This window comes from Bremia lactucae, linkage group LG13, assembly GCF_004359215.1.
Source record: "Bremia lactucae strain SF5 linkage group LG13, whole genome shotgun sequence".
Classification (NCBI taxonomy): Eukaryota; Oomycota; class Peronosporomycetes; order Peronosporales; family Peronosporaceae; genus Bremia; species Bremia lactucae.
The window spans coordinates 1,516,319-1,532,695 of NC_090622.1; the positions used below are offsets into that span (position 1 = coordinate 1,516,319).

The 16,377-nt window shown below is 46.4% G+C and overlaps 2 protein-coding genes across 2 annotated transcripts; one reads left to right on the forward strand and one right to left on the reverse strand.

Moving 5' to 3' along the window:
- Window positions 1-13,001: 13,001 nt before the first annotated feature.
- CCR75_002291 (uncharacterized protein) lies at window positions 13,002-13,337 on the forward strand (the record flags this gene model as incomplete). Its single annotated transcript, XM_067960389.1, has 1 exon — window positions 13,002-13,337. The coding sequence occupies one exon, from the start codon at window positions 13,002-13,004 to the stop codon at window positions 13,335-13,337; it is 336 nt and encodes a 111-aa protein (XP_067818903.1).
- Window positions 13,338-13,392: 55 nt separating this feature from the next.
- Window positions 13,393-14,034, reverse strand: CCR75_002290 (uncharacterized protein; the record flags this gene model as incomplete). The annotated part of the gene is made up of 1 exon (XM_067960388.1): window positions 13,393-14,034. The coding sequence occupies one exon, from the start codon at window positions 14,032-14,034 to the stop codon at window positions 13,393-13,395; it is 642 nt and encodes a 213-aa protein (XP_067818902.1).
- Between the last annotated feature and the right edge of the window lie 2,343 nt (window positions 14,035-16,377).

Below are 16,377 nucleotides of genomic sequence, written 5' to 3' on the forward strand. Positions count from 1 at the left end.
ACTTCGGTGGACGAAAGGTATCCCTTCCGTCGCACCTGTAAGCTAAGCTAAATCGCTTTAGCTACAGCGATGGCCTGTTATGGCATCAGCTGTCACCTTGTGATCCCTTGAGAATCTATGTGCCTCATGACACAGATCTCAAGTTGATGATCCTTCACAAGCTCCATGATGCGCCATCTAGTGGGCATCTGGGCCGTGAAAAGTCATTCTTACGAGTGTCAGAGGTATTTTAGTGACCACAATTATATAGATGGGTGGCCAACTGTATGTGCTCTTGCAAACGGTGTCAACGTATTAAGCCTGCACCGTCCAGCAGTGCACGACTGAAGCCGCTACCGATTCCATCCAACTGTTGGAAGTCAGTAAGTCTGGACTTCATGTTTGGCATGCCGCCCGATCATAAGGGTCGGACGGGGCTATTCGTCTTTGTAGACAGACTGAGCAAGATGGTACATTCTGCACCATGTAAGACATCGATCACAGGCAAGGAGACAGCTCTCTTTTTCCTGGATCATGTTTACCGACTACACGGGATGCCCAAGTCCATAGTATCGGACCGGGATCCACGTTTTAGATCTCGTTCCCGGTGATATGTGTTTGAGCTGCTGGGTATCAAGCTCCACATGTTGACCACAGATCAATTCCAGACTGATGGACAAACACAACGTGCTAATCGGGTCGTGGCGGATGTCTTACGCACGATAGTAACCGTTAAAGAATGGAGCAAACAATTGCCCTCTCTTGAGTTTGCTATAAAGAACAGTGTTTACGCCAGTATAGGTGAGACACCGTTTAAAATTAAGGGACTGCGCCATCCTCGGACGCCAGTCTTGTTTGTGCGCAGCCCGAGTCTTAGTGGGGGAGGGCCCCTCACTATGCTCGGTACGAAAGTGGGACATAGTTTGGTCAATATGACGATGATATGCGAGGGTATCATGTCAATGATAGAAACTTGCCCTGGTGACCCTACCAATTTAGAAGTGGTCAGTAAAATTTTGTCCTATCACCGACCTCTCTGCGGTGTCATAGGCGAGTTAAATGCAAAAGCGTGAGCGTGGCTCAACGCTTTGTGGATGAGCAAATGGCCATTACACGAAAAGTTCGTGAACTGATGGCAAGCGCACAGGACAAGCAAAACGAATATGCGGACCGAAATGGTCGCAAAAATAATGAACGCTTTAGTGAATGAAAAAGTACTATTAAGTACTGTTACCCTACCTAAAACTGCAATTTCTGTACTATTTGGTGGTACTACGAAGTTGATGCCGCGTTTCAGTGGGCCCTTTACGGTGGTCGAAGAGGTTAAAGACCAAATTATAGGCTCACCCTTCCCCCGTATATGAAGACGCACCCCGTATCTTACGTGGGTCGTCTGAAACGATATGTGGACCCAAATGAGGTCACATATCACATCCGTCTAAGGAGACCGATGGTGACGCCGACTGTGAGTCGAGTATCGTTCGGGAAATGGGGACGGTGGATCTCGGGCATGTCTTGCGACTGACCTCGGATCTTTATGATGTCCGAGCAAAGGCTCGTCAGGGTTATGAACGCCTCAAGACTCGCATGGATCTTTTCAAGCGGATAATGCTTAAGGGATCCGCATTACTCGCATTATGCTCCTCGCTCTTCGCGTCCTGTTCTTGGTGGGAGGAGTCGGTCCGATAGCTTTTCGCCTTCACCACAATACGTCGTTAGCAGCGCTTTACGCCTGCGACTAAATGGACGAAGGTAAGGCAGCCGCAAGAAGGTGGGCAAGATCGCCGCTCCTATCGGGCGTCACCTACACTGATGGATGCTGGTGGAAATCAACGCTTCCTTGTTGGAAGGCTGCTTGCCCACCGCTCCGTGAGGCAAAGGTGTGAGATCCTCGTCCAATGGAGATGTTACCCGAAAGTTTTGACTCTTGAAAATCGATACCCTACGTATTGATGTGCCTGGCAGCTGATTACGGTTCCCTACGCTCATCAAACCAATGGGACAGCTGAGCTTGGTGGCTGCCTATGAAATGGGTCACCAGCTTAGGACCTCTTCGCTAGTCTCAAATGGACTAGCAGAAGCAGCGTTGTGAGAAGAAACAGGGGGTTCAATACCGCCCAGATTTCTTTCACACACAAGCGGGCAAAATTAACTCGCTGCGACCGCTGTTTTATCGCTTCGGAATGCGGATGAATGCGGCGCGTGAATTTCGCCTCGTATTGGTCGGCCATTTCATTTGAACGCAATACGACTGGGGTAGTTTAAGGACCCCAATCGATTTTCCCTGAGCCCTCCATGATTTAAACACGCCATAATATTTATGAGCGTCTAGAATAGCGAGCTCTCGAAGCGACGCTCTTGGCCCGTTTAAACGAGGCCATTTAGATGGAGGGGGCATTGGTGATATGCCACCCGTCACATAGCCACGTTCGAAACGACTGGCTTGTGATACCGACTGAGCACGTTCACGTGTCGGCGGCGGAGCTTTAGGCTCAGAATCCTCTACGTCAGAACCATATTGGATAATGGTCTGAACAATAGACGTTGTGATTTAACCCAACGGGGTAGCGGCTGTGCCTCTATCGGAAGCGCTCTCATTAAAGGTCGCTGTGCTACCCAGCGCAGGCGACGAGACTGCATTAGAAAACTTTGCTCTCTCCATTTTGGACGAGTGAGAGAAGTTTGAATGGGCAATAATGCACCATTATTCTTCCTCATTAGCTCGTTGTCCTCATCAACACTATAAGGTGACGGCAACGGTGTCGACTCATTGTAGTCGACAAAGAGGGACGGACCAACATCCTCGCTATTAAAATGGGATGGATCCTTAAGCCACGTTAACGCGACAGCCCCAATAGCTGTCGGCGTTTCGACTAAGGCATTGAACGCTGCCAACGTGTTTTTGCAATGTACGTTCCTCTTCGAACTGGTCCAACGTTGCCCCTTTTAGGCGTCATATTATGCTCCGTGTAAAGACATAGGTAGCAATAGTGATAGACAGAACTAAGCGGCGCGTAAAGCAGCTCGCTGTTCCTCTTTGGCGAATTCGAAAATGTAAATTCGTTCTTAAAGGAGGAGATAGTGTAACGGGCTAATGTTACCCTAATGTTACACAGTCCCCGTTGAGTACACTTTGAAGACTTAAGTGATGGTCATTACTTAACTAAAAAAGTTAGACCCACGACTTGGGTGTGGTTTACATTGTGACCCACCATTGTGTATGTGATGCACATCGGTGCATTCACATTAGGAGGGATGTGGGCTAGCATCATCCGTTACGCGAGGTATCTCGAAAGCTACGCTCGCAATACATATTAGTGTTGTCTAAAGAGATGACATCTTATGACTGGTAAAAATACGTATTTATATTTAATACGATTAAATATAAATTAGTCTGAAAACTACTCCTTACTTAGTAAGTGCGCACGAGGAGTCGGATTACCGCTCCAGTGACGACACGTAACCAGAGTACTTAGTGCGTTGGGTAGGCGCCCACCACAACTACCTCGCTGCACGCGAGAGAAGACGGTCATACCGCTTCCTCTGTGTGCTAGGGTGTGTGCTTAAGTAGAGCGTGGCCGCATTAAGACGTGCCCGCCTATACAGCACACACCACACCACACGCACTACACTGCGCGCAAACTCCACCGCCGCACAACAGTCCACATAAAAAATTCAAATTGAGAAGGCGCGTCGAGGACCATGCACCCAACATTAGTACCCCTGTAACGGGGTATTCTTTGCTACTATACTTGAAATGTGGTGTTCCATTGCATTAGTATTATTTCCTATAAGAGGAATAAACAATTGATATTTTCTTTAAGAGGAAAAAAATAAAACAGTAAGAAAATATTAGTCTTATTATTTCTTACGTAAAAAGTTCCAATGATACCATATTTCGTATAATTGATGCAATCTGACATTAGCTCTATTAATTGGTTAATTTTAGTCTAACTTAACCCTCAATCGTTACTAGCCACGACTGTGCGATGCGCAAGGAGGCGCCATGCTTAGTTTATTGTTAATAGATCGACTGAAGAGTCGATCGTAGAGGATCTTGCTGTGATAGCGCAACGACAGCTCGAGACAGTTAGAGAGGATACTCCTAAAATAAAACTTGGGGGATAAGTCCTCAAAATCTGAGGGATTAAGTCCGCAGAACGCTGTGGTCAAAGGTTCCAAGGTACCTTTGGAAGTATGTTCCAAAGAGTATATTGAGACAAAAAAAATATTAGTAAACAATGGATCAAATGTAGGCGCTTATACACTTGATCTAATAGCGCCTGCAAAGAACACTTCGGAGACAACTCACTTCCAAACGCTTGAACCAAAACGGTACTTGCGTGATCTACGTAGTGGCAAAGTCAAGCAGACCTGTGTGAGATGGTTGTCTTTCTTCGGGGAGTATGACTTCTCCATGGAATATGAACTAGAACGACTTAATGTCGTCGCTGATGCCCTTTCTTGCCGGCCCGAATTTCGAGCCGGTAGCGAAAAAACAGGAGTGAGCATGAGGGCACTGTTGCAACAATAAATGTTTCGTCGTCAATATTACTTGACGACGTTATAAGAGCATATCAAGAATACAAAGCTCTTACAGGGCTGATGGATTACTTATAAAAAATTATCCCAACAATCCTTAAAAGAATTGTCGAAATTGTATCGATCCTCAACAGATATATATACAACACGCAATCACTTATTGTGATATACATCCATTTTTGGCGACACACTTCGTGTCGTCATCTCATAATGATTTGCGTTTACGCATCATGTATGAGTGCCACGATGCACTAATAAGTGGTCATCGTGGACATGAAAAGACTTACCTCACGTTAAGTTGCGACATCTACTGGCCACACCAGTATGAGTTCGCCCGCAAGTACATACGCTTGCGAAGTTTTTCAGCGGGTCAAGACCAGTTTTTCATCCCGTTCTCCGTTATAGCCTCTTTCCGTTCCGACAGAGTGTTGGCAGTCCGTATCTATAGGACTTCGCCTTATGATTCCCCGAAGACAGCCACAAGAATAATGTTATTCTTGTGTTTGTTGAGCATTTAGCAATTGGTACATCTTGCTGCCGTCGCGGTGTCGATGACAGCCAAAGCAGTGGTCCGTTTCGTATAGGATTCCATCGCTGATGCTGTAGACCGACAGAAATAGAACTAATTCGTTCGATGAAGAGCAAGAGTGGGCAATCCTCGTAGAGGAACAAGCTCGTCGTCGAGCTGCAGGGATAGCGAAAGCTACAGCTCACAGTGAACACCAATACACTTCACTTAGTGTAGAAGAGCGTCCCAAAGAGATCACCGGTCACAGCTTGGCCATCTGATTCTGCGGTCCCACGGCGAGGACGCCGAAGGAGATTGCTGCTCGCGATGCTCTTCATGAGCGATACCTTTTTTAAAAGTAATGACGCGAATTCAGTATTTGACACGTTTCCGTGATCAGGCCCGTTGGGCTTCCGTGACCTCGATGAGGGAAATTCCGATCGTTTTGTTTCCAAATGAACAAAAAAAAGTGAAAACGAAGTTTCGTCTGGGAACTGGGTCCATCGGGCCCGCCGCCTCCGCAATTTTTAGAATATTAGAGAGTTTGTGAATGTTGGTGATGTTTGTTTGGAACAAAAACTCCGCTTCGATTTGACAAGATTAAGGTTAAAGGCCAATTACGGTCGGCGTTTATGCCACAAACCGAGGATAGGCTTAGCCAGTACTCCAGTGCTTAGGTTGCCGGTGTACCCATAGAACAGAGCCGCACTGAGGCTATAGATCTATCTATTCCCACTTCTAGTGTTGGGGGCGTCATTTGACGAAGTTGACCCTAAGCTTGGCGCTCAAAAATGTCAACGGCGTACCGGGAATCTTGCCGAAGAGGTACCTCAAAATCCCAAGAGCTTTCAGAAGAGGGGTACCCAAGCCACTTCACCAGATACTGGGATTGCCCCTTACGACAAAGTCATTTAAGAAGTTTCTCCACGTGAAACTGAAGCTTCCCTCGCGCATCAAGCAGCGCGGGAGGGGGGCGAAATTTCGACGGAAGCATTTGATGCTCTAAAGCACGAGGTGCAACTTCTTCGTGAGAGCCTTGCTCCGTTTAAGTTTTTTTTAAGCGCCTAATACCGTCTTTCAATGCTGGTATGTCAGCAACCTCGTTAAGAGGGTCAGCTGAGCATCCTGGTGCGGATGCAGCAGTCTGCGACACGGCCGTCTTTTTTAGAGCAAGCGCCTCCAACTCCACACAGGAAGGGTTCTGATATGGCCAAAGCAGGCCGACGTAAAACACTGGGTGTGTACGAAGCTTGCTAGGAAGGTTTAGCGTGAAATACAAGGCCCTTCTTGGCCACGAGCGAAAATGGTCTAATAAAGCGCGGGCGCAATTTGGTCTTAAAGACCATGAAAACCAAGTTAGTAGGTAGACTATTAGCGTTTTAATAAAATTCAGCCTCCGACCGCACAAGAATTAATACAGCTTCTGCTTTTGGCATCTTTTTTTTATGTTTGTTTTTCTTGGCTATCAGCCATCGTGTCACGTACATGTCTTGAGACACTAAATCGCGTCACGAGAAACTCGCTTGTTTGTTTCCGAATAATAAAGGGCTGATAGCAGCAAGCCTATCTGCTAAGGTTGACCGATGCATTGTCGGGAAATCGAATCTCGACCTCCTACTTGGAAGGGATGATTCTAACAATTAGACCAACGGTGCCCAATTTAGTCAAATGAGACCAATCTGCACACATTTTCGTTCCTACTCACAATGATTTTTTTTGCGGCAATTTAGTTAAATGAGACCAATTTTCACACATTTTCGTACCTACTCACAATGATTTGTGCATCATGTATGAGTGTCACGATGCACCAACAAGTGGGCATCGTGGATGGAAGGATCGGGGGAAATCGCTTGGATATAGTTCCCCATTTCAATCGGGTCACAGCTTGGCCATCTGAATATCTGGTCCCACGGCGAGGACGCCAGACGAGACCGCTGCCCGCGGTGACGCGATTGACACGTTCAGTTTGATTATCGGTCTGCGGATGGTCCGCGGAGGTGTTTATCTGCAACACTATCTTGATCTATTGTCGAGCCGCTTCCTCGCCAACACTCCCACTCGACTCGCATACTGCCTCAACGCCGAGGACAATGACGGTGGGAAAGCGACGTCGTATAGTGAGGTGATGGCTACCAGATACATAGATCAGTGGCTTAAAGCGATGAAGAGCGAAATGAAGTCTCTCGAGATGCAGAAAACTTGGGAACTCGTGAATTTGCCGCAAGAGCGAAAAATTATCGGATGCAATTAACTACTCTCAAGTTCAAGGCACGGCTCGTGATTAAGGGATTCACAAAGCGACCCGGCCGTTCCAGTGGCCCGAAAGGAATCCTAAAATACCGCGCTAGCGATTGCCGCAACTGAGGATCTCGAAGCAGAGAACGTTGATGTGGATACAGCATTTTTGTTACGGTGAAGTCGAAGAGGAGATTTACATGGATCAGCCGGACAGCTTCGAAATCTCGGATAAACCAGCTCAGAAGTGCCTTCTTGGAAATGTATCGTATGGAACCAAGCAAGCCGCACGTCAATGGTATAATACGCTAAATCAGCACCTGGAGTTCCAAGGATTTGAACGATCTGCGGCAGATTGTTTAAATCTTCCCACCAAGCCCTAAGCCACGTAGTGTTATCGTTAACGGCATGCGTGGGTGGGTGAGAAGGTTGATAAAGAACGGAGTGTAGCCTTTAGATGCATGGACAGCGTTATTTAATGCAAATATCACCGCTGGGAGCGTTGAGCTCCAGCGTTTGGTGTCTGAGCACACACACTGCGTGAAACGTCTTCAGCGACTCGATTGACACGTTTAATTTGACCATAGGTCTGCGGATGGTCCGCTATGGACATGATTAATCTAGTGCCAAGCCATCGAAGTATCGATTTCCAGAATTTACCCGTGATATGGGGGTCCTAATCAGTGATAATTGCCACAGGCAAACCGCGTTGTCGAAATACGCGATCGATGAACAGCCTTGCTGTACCTCAGCATCAATGGTATCCGGCACAGCCGCTAAGTGAGCCATTTTGCTCAATCGGTCAACAAAGACCTCTATGCCGGTGTTACCGGCCAAATCTTTCGGTAGACCGATAAAAAATACATACTAATTAACTCCTAACATCCTGTGGGTATGGACAGACTTGCTAGTGGTGCAGCAGCATGCGCCGAGGGTTTAATCCGTGGCAAGTTTCGCATGTGCGAACGTATGTGCAGACCCAATTGTAAAGTTTGAGCCACCAATAAATCTAGCTTACAGAGCCTAGGTCTTTTCTTCCACTGAGATGAACACCAAGGACAGTATCGTGTGCCTCAGAGGATTCGGTGGTTCAAATCCTCATCATGAGAGACAACGACGCACGGAGTATCTATCCACAGCGTCCGTGCAATAAAGCAACAGGTCGTTTTTGATAGAAAATCACTATAATCTTGCATTCAAACCCGCCGACATTTAAAAAACGGGGCAGTGCATTTAGAGCTTGTAGCAGAGCTACACACAATTTATTCTGGGCGTAAGCCTGACGTATTAATTCAGTAATAGGCGACATTGTAGTCGTCAAATGAGAGAGCTCATGATCCGGCCTGCGTGATAACGCATCAGCCAAAGCATTCTGCTTGCCAGGCGTATACTTCACCGCCACATTGTATTCGGCGAAAACGGATAGAAACCGGGCCATTTTCTGTTAGAGATGGGGCGACTTAGTCGCAGTGCGTAATATATGCCTAGTCTGTAAATCACAAACAGCTTCAAGCCGAGCGGATGAACTGTGAATTTGACGAGAGCATACTTCATAGCAAGTAACCCTTTGTCATGATCTGGGCAGTTCTTTTCCGCATTTTTAAGCTGTCTAAACTCGAACGCAATAACACGGTCATGCTCATCAGCATCTATTTGTAACTGAGCATTGCCAACGGCAAAATCCGAAGCGTCGCAGACGACACTGAAAGGCCAATTTGGATTTGGTAGTGTCAGAATCGGGGCATGGGTAAGACTATCCTTAGCTGCTTGAAAAGCATTATGCTCTGTTCTAGACCAGCACCAACCTGTATCCTTTTTAAGAAAATTAGATATTGGCCTAGACATATCAGCGTAATTTTCGCTATATTTTGTACAATAATTGACGAGACAAACCACTTACGCAAATCCTTTTGATTTTTAGGAACCGGCCAATCTACTATGGCTTTTACCTTAGCGGAATCCGCTCTAAGACATCGCTTACCAATGAAGCATCCTAAAAAAAGGAATTTTTCTGCGCCAAATGCATTTAGATGCGTTGGCATACAATTTGTTTGCGCGCATGCGCTCGCAAATGGTCTATGTGGCTTTTACATGCGACCGCCCCAAACAAAAATGTGATCGAAATAAATATGTGCATAACCTCGATGAGGGTGGAACAGCTGCGTCACTAGACAATTTAATGTTGCCGGGGCGTTGGAAAGCCTTTGTGGCATAACCAACCACTCCCATAGCATACCGCTTGGGGTACTAACCGCTGTAAACGGGATATCGCTAGCTCGCATGAGCAGTTTGTAATAACCATCGACTACGTCAAGTGCACTGTACATTGTAGATCCCACCATATTGTTCTGTAGAACATCCTTTCTAGAATGGGGGTTTGAGCTGGTAAAGTGGCAGCATTAAGCTTATTAGAAGCATGTTTAATGCGCCATTTAATATTCGGCTTTTTGACACAAAATGTCGGTGTCGAATGGGAGATTTGCTCTCTCGTACCATTCCCGCCTCGTGCTTAGCACGGAAGAAATCGTCAATGGCGTCACACTGTTCTCTCGATAAAGGCCACTGTCGTGTGACACAGTATTTGGTTCCCGGAACCAAGTCAATTCATGACGGACACCTCTATCCGGAGGTAAAATAGATGGTGGATTGGTACATACTTAAAGAACCAAACATTGCAATAACTCCACCTTGGAAGCAGCCACCCTTTAAAGAAAGCGCCCACATCTTGGAATTCCTTAATCAAAGAATAAAATCGATCCGTAGGATCTTTAAGGATAGATTATCCACTCCGCGCACTTAGTGCTGCATTTGCGTCACCCAAGACAGCTTCGTCCAGAAGTGACGATGAGTTTAACTCAGTCGTTGGTCGAATGACCACCACCTCAGATAAGTCGCCAGCCTTTAAGGCTCGGCGGCACTCCTCAATAGACATTTCGTCTAGCTCTAAAAGAGCATTTAACGAAGGGATTGACGAAAGGCTAACTTATCCGTTAATGTTACATCATTTACAAGCGTATGTATTGCTCGCTCGTATCACTTTGTGAGAATATAGACGCTTCGCGTCTTCCCTGTCTCGAGAAGAGACAGGACGTCTCTTAGAGGCCGGGACGTTCACGTCCCCAAATTTTTCCGCCTGTAATCGTTCTATACAAGACATGGTGTCTAATTTGTCATCCGACAAGGAGTTCGGTAACTCAACTTCCTTGTCCAGCAATCGTTTACATGTCACTTTACGTGCATTAGAAGGGTTTGACCCGAAAGCCCTGGCAAATCGCCAATAGTGTCACTACTGACACCTCGGCGGATCATACTCGGTGGACTTAGACGTGCCACTTCACGTATCTCAGGGATATTGCACCCTTGATGATTCGACCTTAGGCCAACACTGCTTTCAGCATTTAGTGAATCGTTATTATAACGAGTGTCACTCGACGGAGTACGTGCCGTTCTACTTATTTCTGCTAAATCGGGCTCAGAATTAATGTTTTTAACATTAGAGATTATTTACTCAGACATGCCAATGTCTAAAACACTGATAGACTCATTCAATGCTCCGCGCCAATAGCGCTATTGTTGCCGAGCAAATGTGGGTTCATGACTCTCCAAAACTTTGCTAGGAACATTGCGCGTGGGGCCTAAGGTCTTAGACCTCCAATCGATCCATGGCTCATGGTGTTCTAACCAGACCATACCAAGGATCAGATCATATCTCGGATCCAAATAAAGGACGAGACAGTGTTTTATACTGTCAAAGTCCGGAAACTTTATACCTAAGTCCAATGGAACTTTGGCAACAGCGACCCGAGTCCCAGTCGCTAAGCGAACAGTGATTATATCACCTTCATGCGCTTTTAGCGCCTTAAATATTGGTGGTTTCCCTCAAAGGAATGACATCGAGCATAATTGCAAGATGCTTCTGAGTCGATAAAATTGATTATGGCTTCTCAAAGCCCTTCACAGTCGCTCGAGCGACAAACAAGCCAGGTTTGTACTCACACCCCGAGCCATTACGCACCGAGCTAATTGGGGCTAGGTCCTGTTTATTCTCACCTCCTAGAGGCTCAACAGAGCTTAGGTTTTTCCCAGTAAGCACCCCGCACCTACTAAGTATCGACGTTTTCCCGCACCGTATCAGATTTCTCGTATAGAGAGGTAAATGTTTCGTGCTTCCGCACATATAACATCTACGAATGTTCTTATGCTGTTCCACAGCTTGAAGTGTTTCTTTTGCTTCCCTAACGAGGCTTTGATCCATAAGTTCCGGTCTACTAGGCCACATCCATGTGCTCGAAGAGCTTGTACGGTAAACAGGCGTGCTAACACGAGCAGACTTAAAGTTGAACTCAGCACGTAGCGCCATGACAACTGCCTCTTCATAAGTAGCAGGATGGGCTCGTAATAAATCCTTGTGGACAACGCCCTCATTGAGACCTCCATAAAGATTGTTACGATAATTGATATTTGCACTGGGTCTTGATGCATAGATGCAATGATAGTCCCCTAGGATTCGTTTAACCTGTCGAGTCGCTATGAGCTGATCAGCCGGTGCAAACATACTAGTAATTTGCTGTTTCAGCGAAATCCATGAGGTAAAAGCGTCGTTTATGAACGTGCTGCACGATATGCTCAATCCACGGCTCTACCTCCGAGCTTAAAAATGGCCATAACCACCTTTTATCGTTCTGTTAGGAACAAGACGCAGTCAAAGGGCATCTCCATCGGCTTAATTAAAAAAAGGAGGTGTTCTCCCTCTTTTCCTCGTATGTCTTCACATTGACAGCAAGAGGGCAAGCCTTAGGCTCAGAATCAGGTACAGAGATGTACCGAGTTTGCATAGATGCCGCAAGGTGATCTTGAACCTGTCCGAGCAGGGAAGATTCATATCGCATGAAGGCTTCAAGCCTTTCATGAAGAACCTTGGTCCCTGGGACATATGAACTCTATGTGGTAAGCCCAAACAAAGTTTTGAGCCTTTTCATTTAGTGTGCGTTGCGCCTCTGAAAATTCTTGAAACGTTTCCGTTGCAGTGAAGACTTAGTCTTATGAAGACTCAGGCGTAGATTGACTACGAGTGCTACCAGATGTAGCGGGGCTACCTCGCTCCTTAAGTCAAAAGAAGACTTGTAGCCTCAAACAGTCTCTGAGTTTTATAGAACTAAAGGGTTAACAACTCGTGGAGTTGTACAAGCTATTAAAGCTTAGTGAATCCTAGTTCAAGGGATTCAGGGGCTTGTAGAACCTAGTGGCAACTAGTGCCCGAGCGTATGTACCTTAGAAAGACTTCTATCTCTCACACACTAACCGAGTGTGTGCATCATTACACGTAGCGTGGGTTGGTTGTTGTTTCGTAGCCGTCCAGGCACGTACTTTCGGGTCCATCGAAGCTTCGGTATGGATGCTCACGTATCGCGAAAGCTATGGTGAACTCACCAGTTCTGGTGCTTCCACACTGACAATATCCTCGCCATGTAGTTTCCTTAAAAGTGTCACGGCGAAATGATGGTCATAGGACTTGTTCTAACACTTGATCATGTCTTTTGTCTTGCCCACCAAAAACTGAAAAATAATCATTAAAATTGGAGTCTGCCCTGTGTTACAAAACACCATTAAGTACACTTGGTATATTAAACGCCCACGTCTAATACACGACAGTACGTGTCTGTATGGATACGAAACAAAACTAGCTGCTCGAATCCACGCTACGTGAATTTGATTCTCTTACAAATGCGAGCGCAAAATGTTTCGCTTGATTGAAACGAGTGAACACGACGGTGGATTAAAAGAGAAATTTTTGTTACCGACGATCTCGGCGACTCGATCTGTTGTTGCTAAGGAGCGAGCTACCGCCCGGAAGGCTGCGACCTCTCGGTCAAACAAAACTTGCTTTCTGATTGCTTTCATGGCTTCTGTGAGTCAACAGCGCTTTGTGATGTATCAAAATCAAAGACAAAGGCGTTTCAATACTGGCGAGAATGACGACGCGTGGACCTGTAAACGGGTGAAGAATGCCAATAACAAAAAGAAGCCACGACACGTTGCAAGTTCCGAAGTAGATAGCGACTGCACGCAATGATAAAACCATTTAACAAACGAAAATACATGTATATTAAAAGCGACTATGTTAGATATCACCGCGACCACAAGGGATCCATTTTGAGATCTAAAGTTGAAAAAGTCAATGGAATTTTTTCTTTCTCAGGGGTTAGTGCTGAAACAGGACGTTTCATTGGGGTTCTGACCGCATTTTCTTCTGGATTTTTGTCAGATAGATCAAACCGAACCTTATGTTTTGAACGAGGAGGTTCAATTGGCTTTACATCAGGAACACTTGCTGACATTGAAACAGGAGGTTTAATTGGCTCTACAACAGGAATACTTGCTAACGGTAGAACAGGAGGATCATCTAGCTTCGTAGCAGTAAACATTCCTGGCTCTGACACAGAAGATTTCTTTGGAATTGGTATAGTACCTGACTGTGCATAAAGAGGAACGTCTGGCCGTTGCGTGGTAGTTTTTTTAAGCTTGGCAGGCCGAAACTTTCGGTACAAGGCTTTACTTTTTTGAATGAATGGTTTTTCGCCCATTTTACTCGCCCATTCCGAAACATGGGAACTCCATCCCAGACGCCGGCGTTGATGCGCGCTGGGTTTCGCCACGACACTTGTCGCAATCTCCTTTGTAGCCAGGGCCTTGCGAGTGGAATCCGTAGTATCGCTAGCCGCGACACTGGCCGCGATCATCACGACGAGCCAAACGAAAGCAAAGCGCATGATTCGTATACAAGCGATGCAGGGAAGTTAAAAGAAGGGACGAACTTGGTGCGGACTTGACCACTTTAGAGCAAATTCCAGACTGCCATTACACCCACGAGTCTTTCTTTTTTCGATTATCAAGGCGTGGTGGGGTCGAAGGTTGCGTGAGAAGCCAATCCCATCCAAAAGACAGCATTAAAAGGATATGCAGGAAAACTGGTCGGGTGTAGAAACCAGTCACGGAGGAGGCTATAAATCGAGCACTCCAAGTCAAGTATACACAAGTCTAGTGAAAGTCTGTTTAGACCGGTATTTATCAAATGGTTTTGGGTGCCAATCTTTTGTTACCTCTTTCTTGCGATGTTGTTGGTGACCAGTTGGCTTGCACATCTTGGTGCATACAAAGTTCATATCAAATATTTGATTTGTTTTCGGGGAATCGACAGAAACAACTGTCACCTCGTAAGCAAGCTTACGGCACTGCACCATATATATCTGCGACGCACTGCTGTGCCCCAGCTGATGATTGACATTTAAGCGAGGGCCGAGTTAAGGCGTCTTCTAGGGACACAAAAGTCATCGAAAAGGTCTTGATATATAGACCGTACAGCTGGATTTAAAGTGATTTAGGTTTGAAAACAGCACGCAAGCTTTTAAGATGACGGTGTTTAAGCTCTGAAGCATGAGTGAGTATTCTATCGACCGCCCAACACGTTCAAATCAGTATCCGATGCTAGGATGATTACTACATTAAGAACTTTAACAATTGACAATACTGTCAGACTTTCTTTTGAGATGTTGTAATGGGCTAAAGTTACCATAATGTTACACAGTCCCCGTTAGGTACACTTAGTGTACTGAAGGGGATGATCAATTTACGAAATTAAAGTAATTAGACCCAGCACTCGGGTGTGGTTCACTTTTGTGACCAACCCTTGTGTATGTGATGCACACAGGTGCATTCATTCACATTAAAAAGGATAACGGCTAGCGTCATCCGTTACGCAAGGTATCTAGAAAGATACGCTCGCAATACATATTCGTCTTATTTACAGAGAGACATGTTTGATTGGTAAAAATAGGTATTTATATTTAATGCGATTAAATATAAATCAGTTCTGAAAACTACTTTCTACTTAGTAAGTGCGCACGAGGAGCCGGATTACCGCTCACGTGACAACACTTTACTAGAGTACTTAGTGCGCTGGGTGAGGTCGCTAAGCCGGCACGCAAGAGAAGCTGGTTTAACCGCTTACTCGCTGTGCTAAGGTATGTGTCAAAGCAGAGCGTGGTCGCATTATGACATGCCCGCCTACACTTGGTAGTCCTTGAATCCCTCCCACGACCCGCATCTCTGCGTGTGTACGTAAAGATGAGCCTCAATATTGATTAGGCACATTTCTCCCTGCCCTCCGAACATCATCGTGAGGTGGCAGGGCATATGGCGCAGGGACTTGGTGAACAAGCCTTGGCCAGGCTCCTGGGCGGTCCTGCTGAGCAACATGTTGCTCAGTTGAAGCAGTTTGAGGCATTCGTGCTCGGACATAGGAGAGCCTCGTCCGGGGCACAGAGCCATGCCGCGGCGGAGTCGGTCACTCAGACTTAAAATGAGCTGAGGCGTGAGCAGGCTCGGAGTGAAGCTCTTAACAGGCTGTTGAGATGCTCTCTGCCCAGCCGCATCAGCCGAGGCCCATTCGGATGGACCCGCCCAAGTTCGATGGAACTGCAGCGCACACGATTGTCCACTGTCTGTTAGCTGTGAAGCAATGCGGTGTCGCGCATGTCATCGAGGACGACAGCCGGATGGTGTCGCACGCCATGTTGCATCTGCGCGGTAAGGCCTCAGAGTGGGCTTACTCGGCGCTTATGGCGGACAGAAAAGCGTTCATTTCATGGGCGATCTTAAAGGAAAGATTCGCGCCATGTACTAACCGCTGAACAACGAGGTGTTGCTTCAGACGCGATTTTTTGGGGTGTGGCATGCAAAGCAATCCCTGTAAGAGTCTGTGCAGGAGATGCGCTCGCCCTCCATTACCGTAGGTCCAATTCCGGAGCCCATTAAGGTTTCTGAGGTTATAATTGGACTACGCCATGGCCCATCGCGACAGGCCCTAATTACAGAAAGGTGCCGTCGACGATGGAAGAGGCACTATAAATTGCCTAAGTTGAGGACCAATCCTTAAATAGTGCCTTGGCGACAGCTTGGTTTAGGCTTTCCGCCGAGAGAACAGATGATACTCGAATAGAGTTGGGCATGCACATGTACTCTGCTTTTAATGCGGCAAGCGCGGCCATATGAAGGCATGCTGCTATGCCAAGGTCTCTGCTGGGTGAAAGATGTCCAGCTAGAGCACTCCCTCT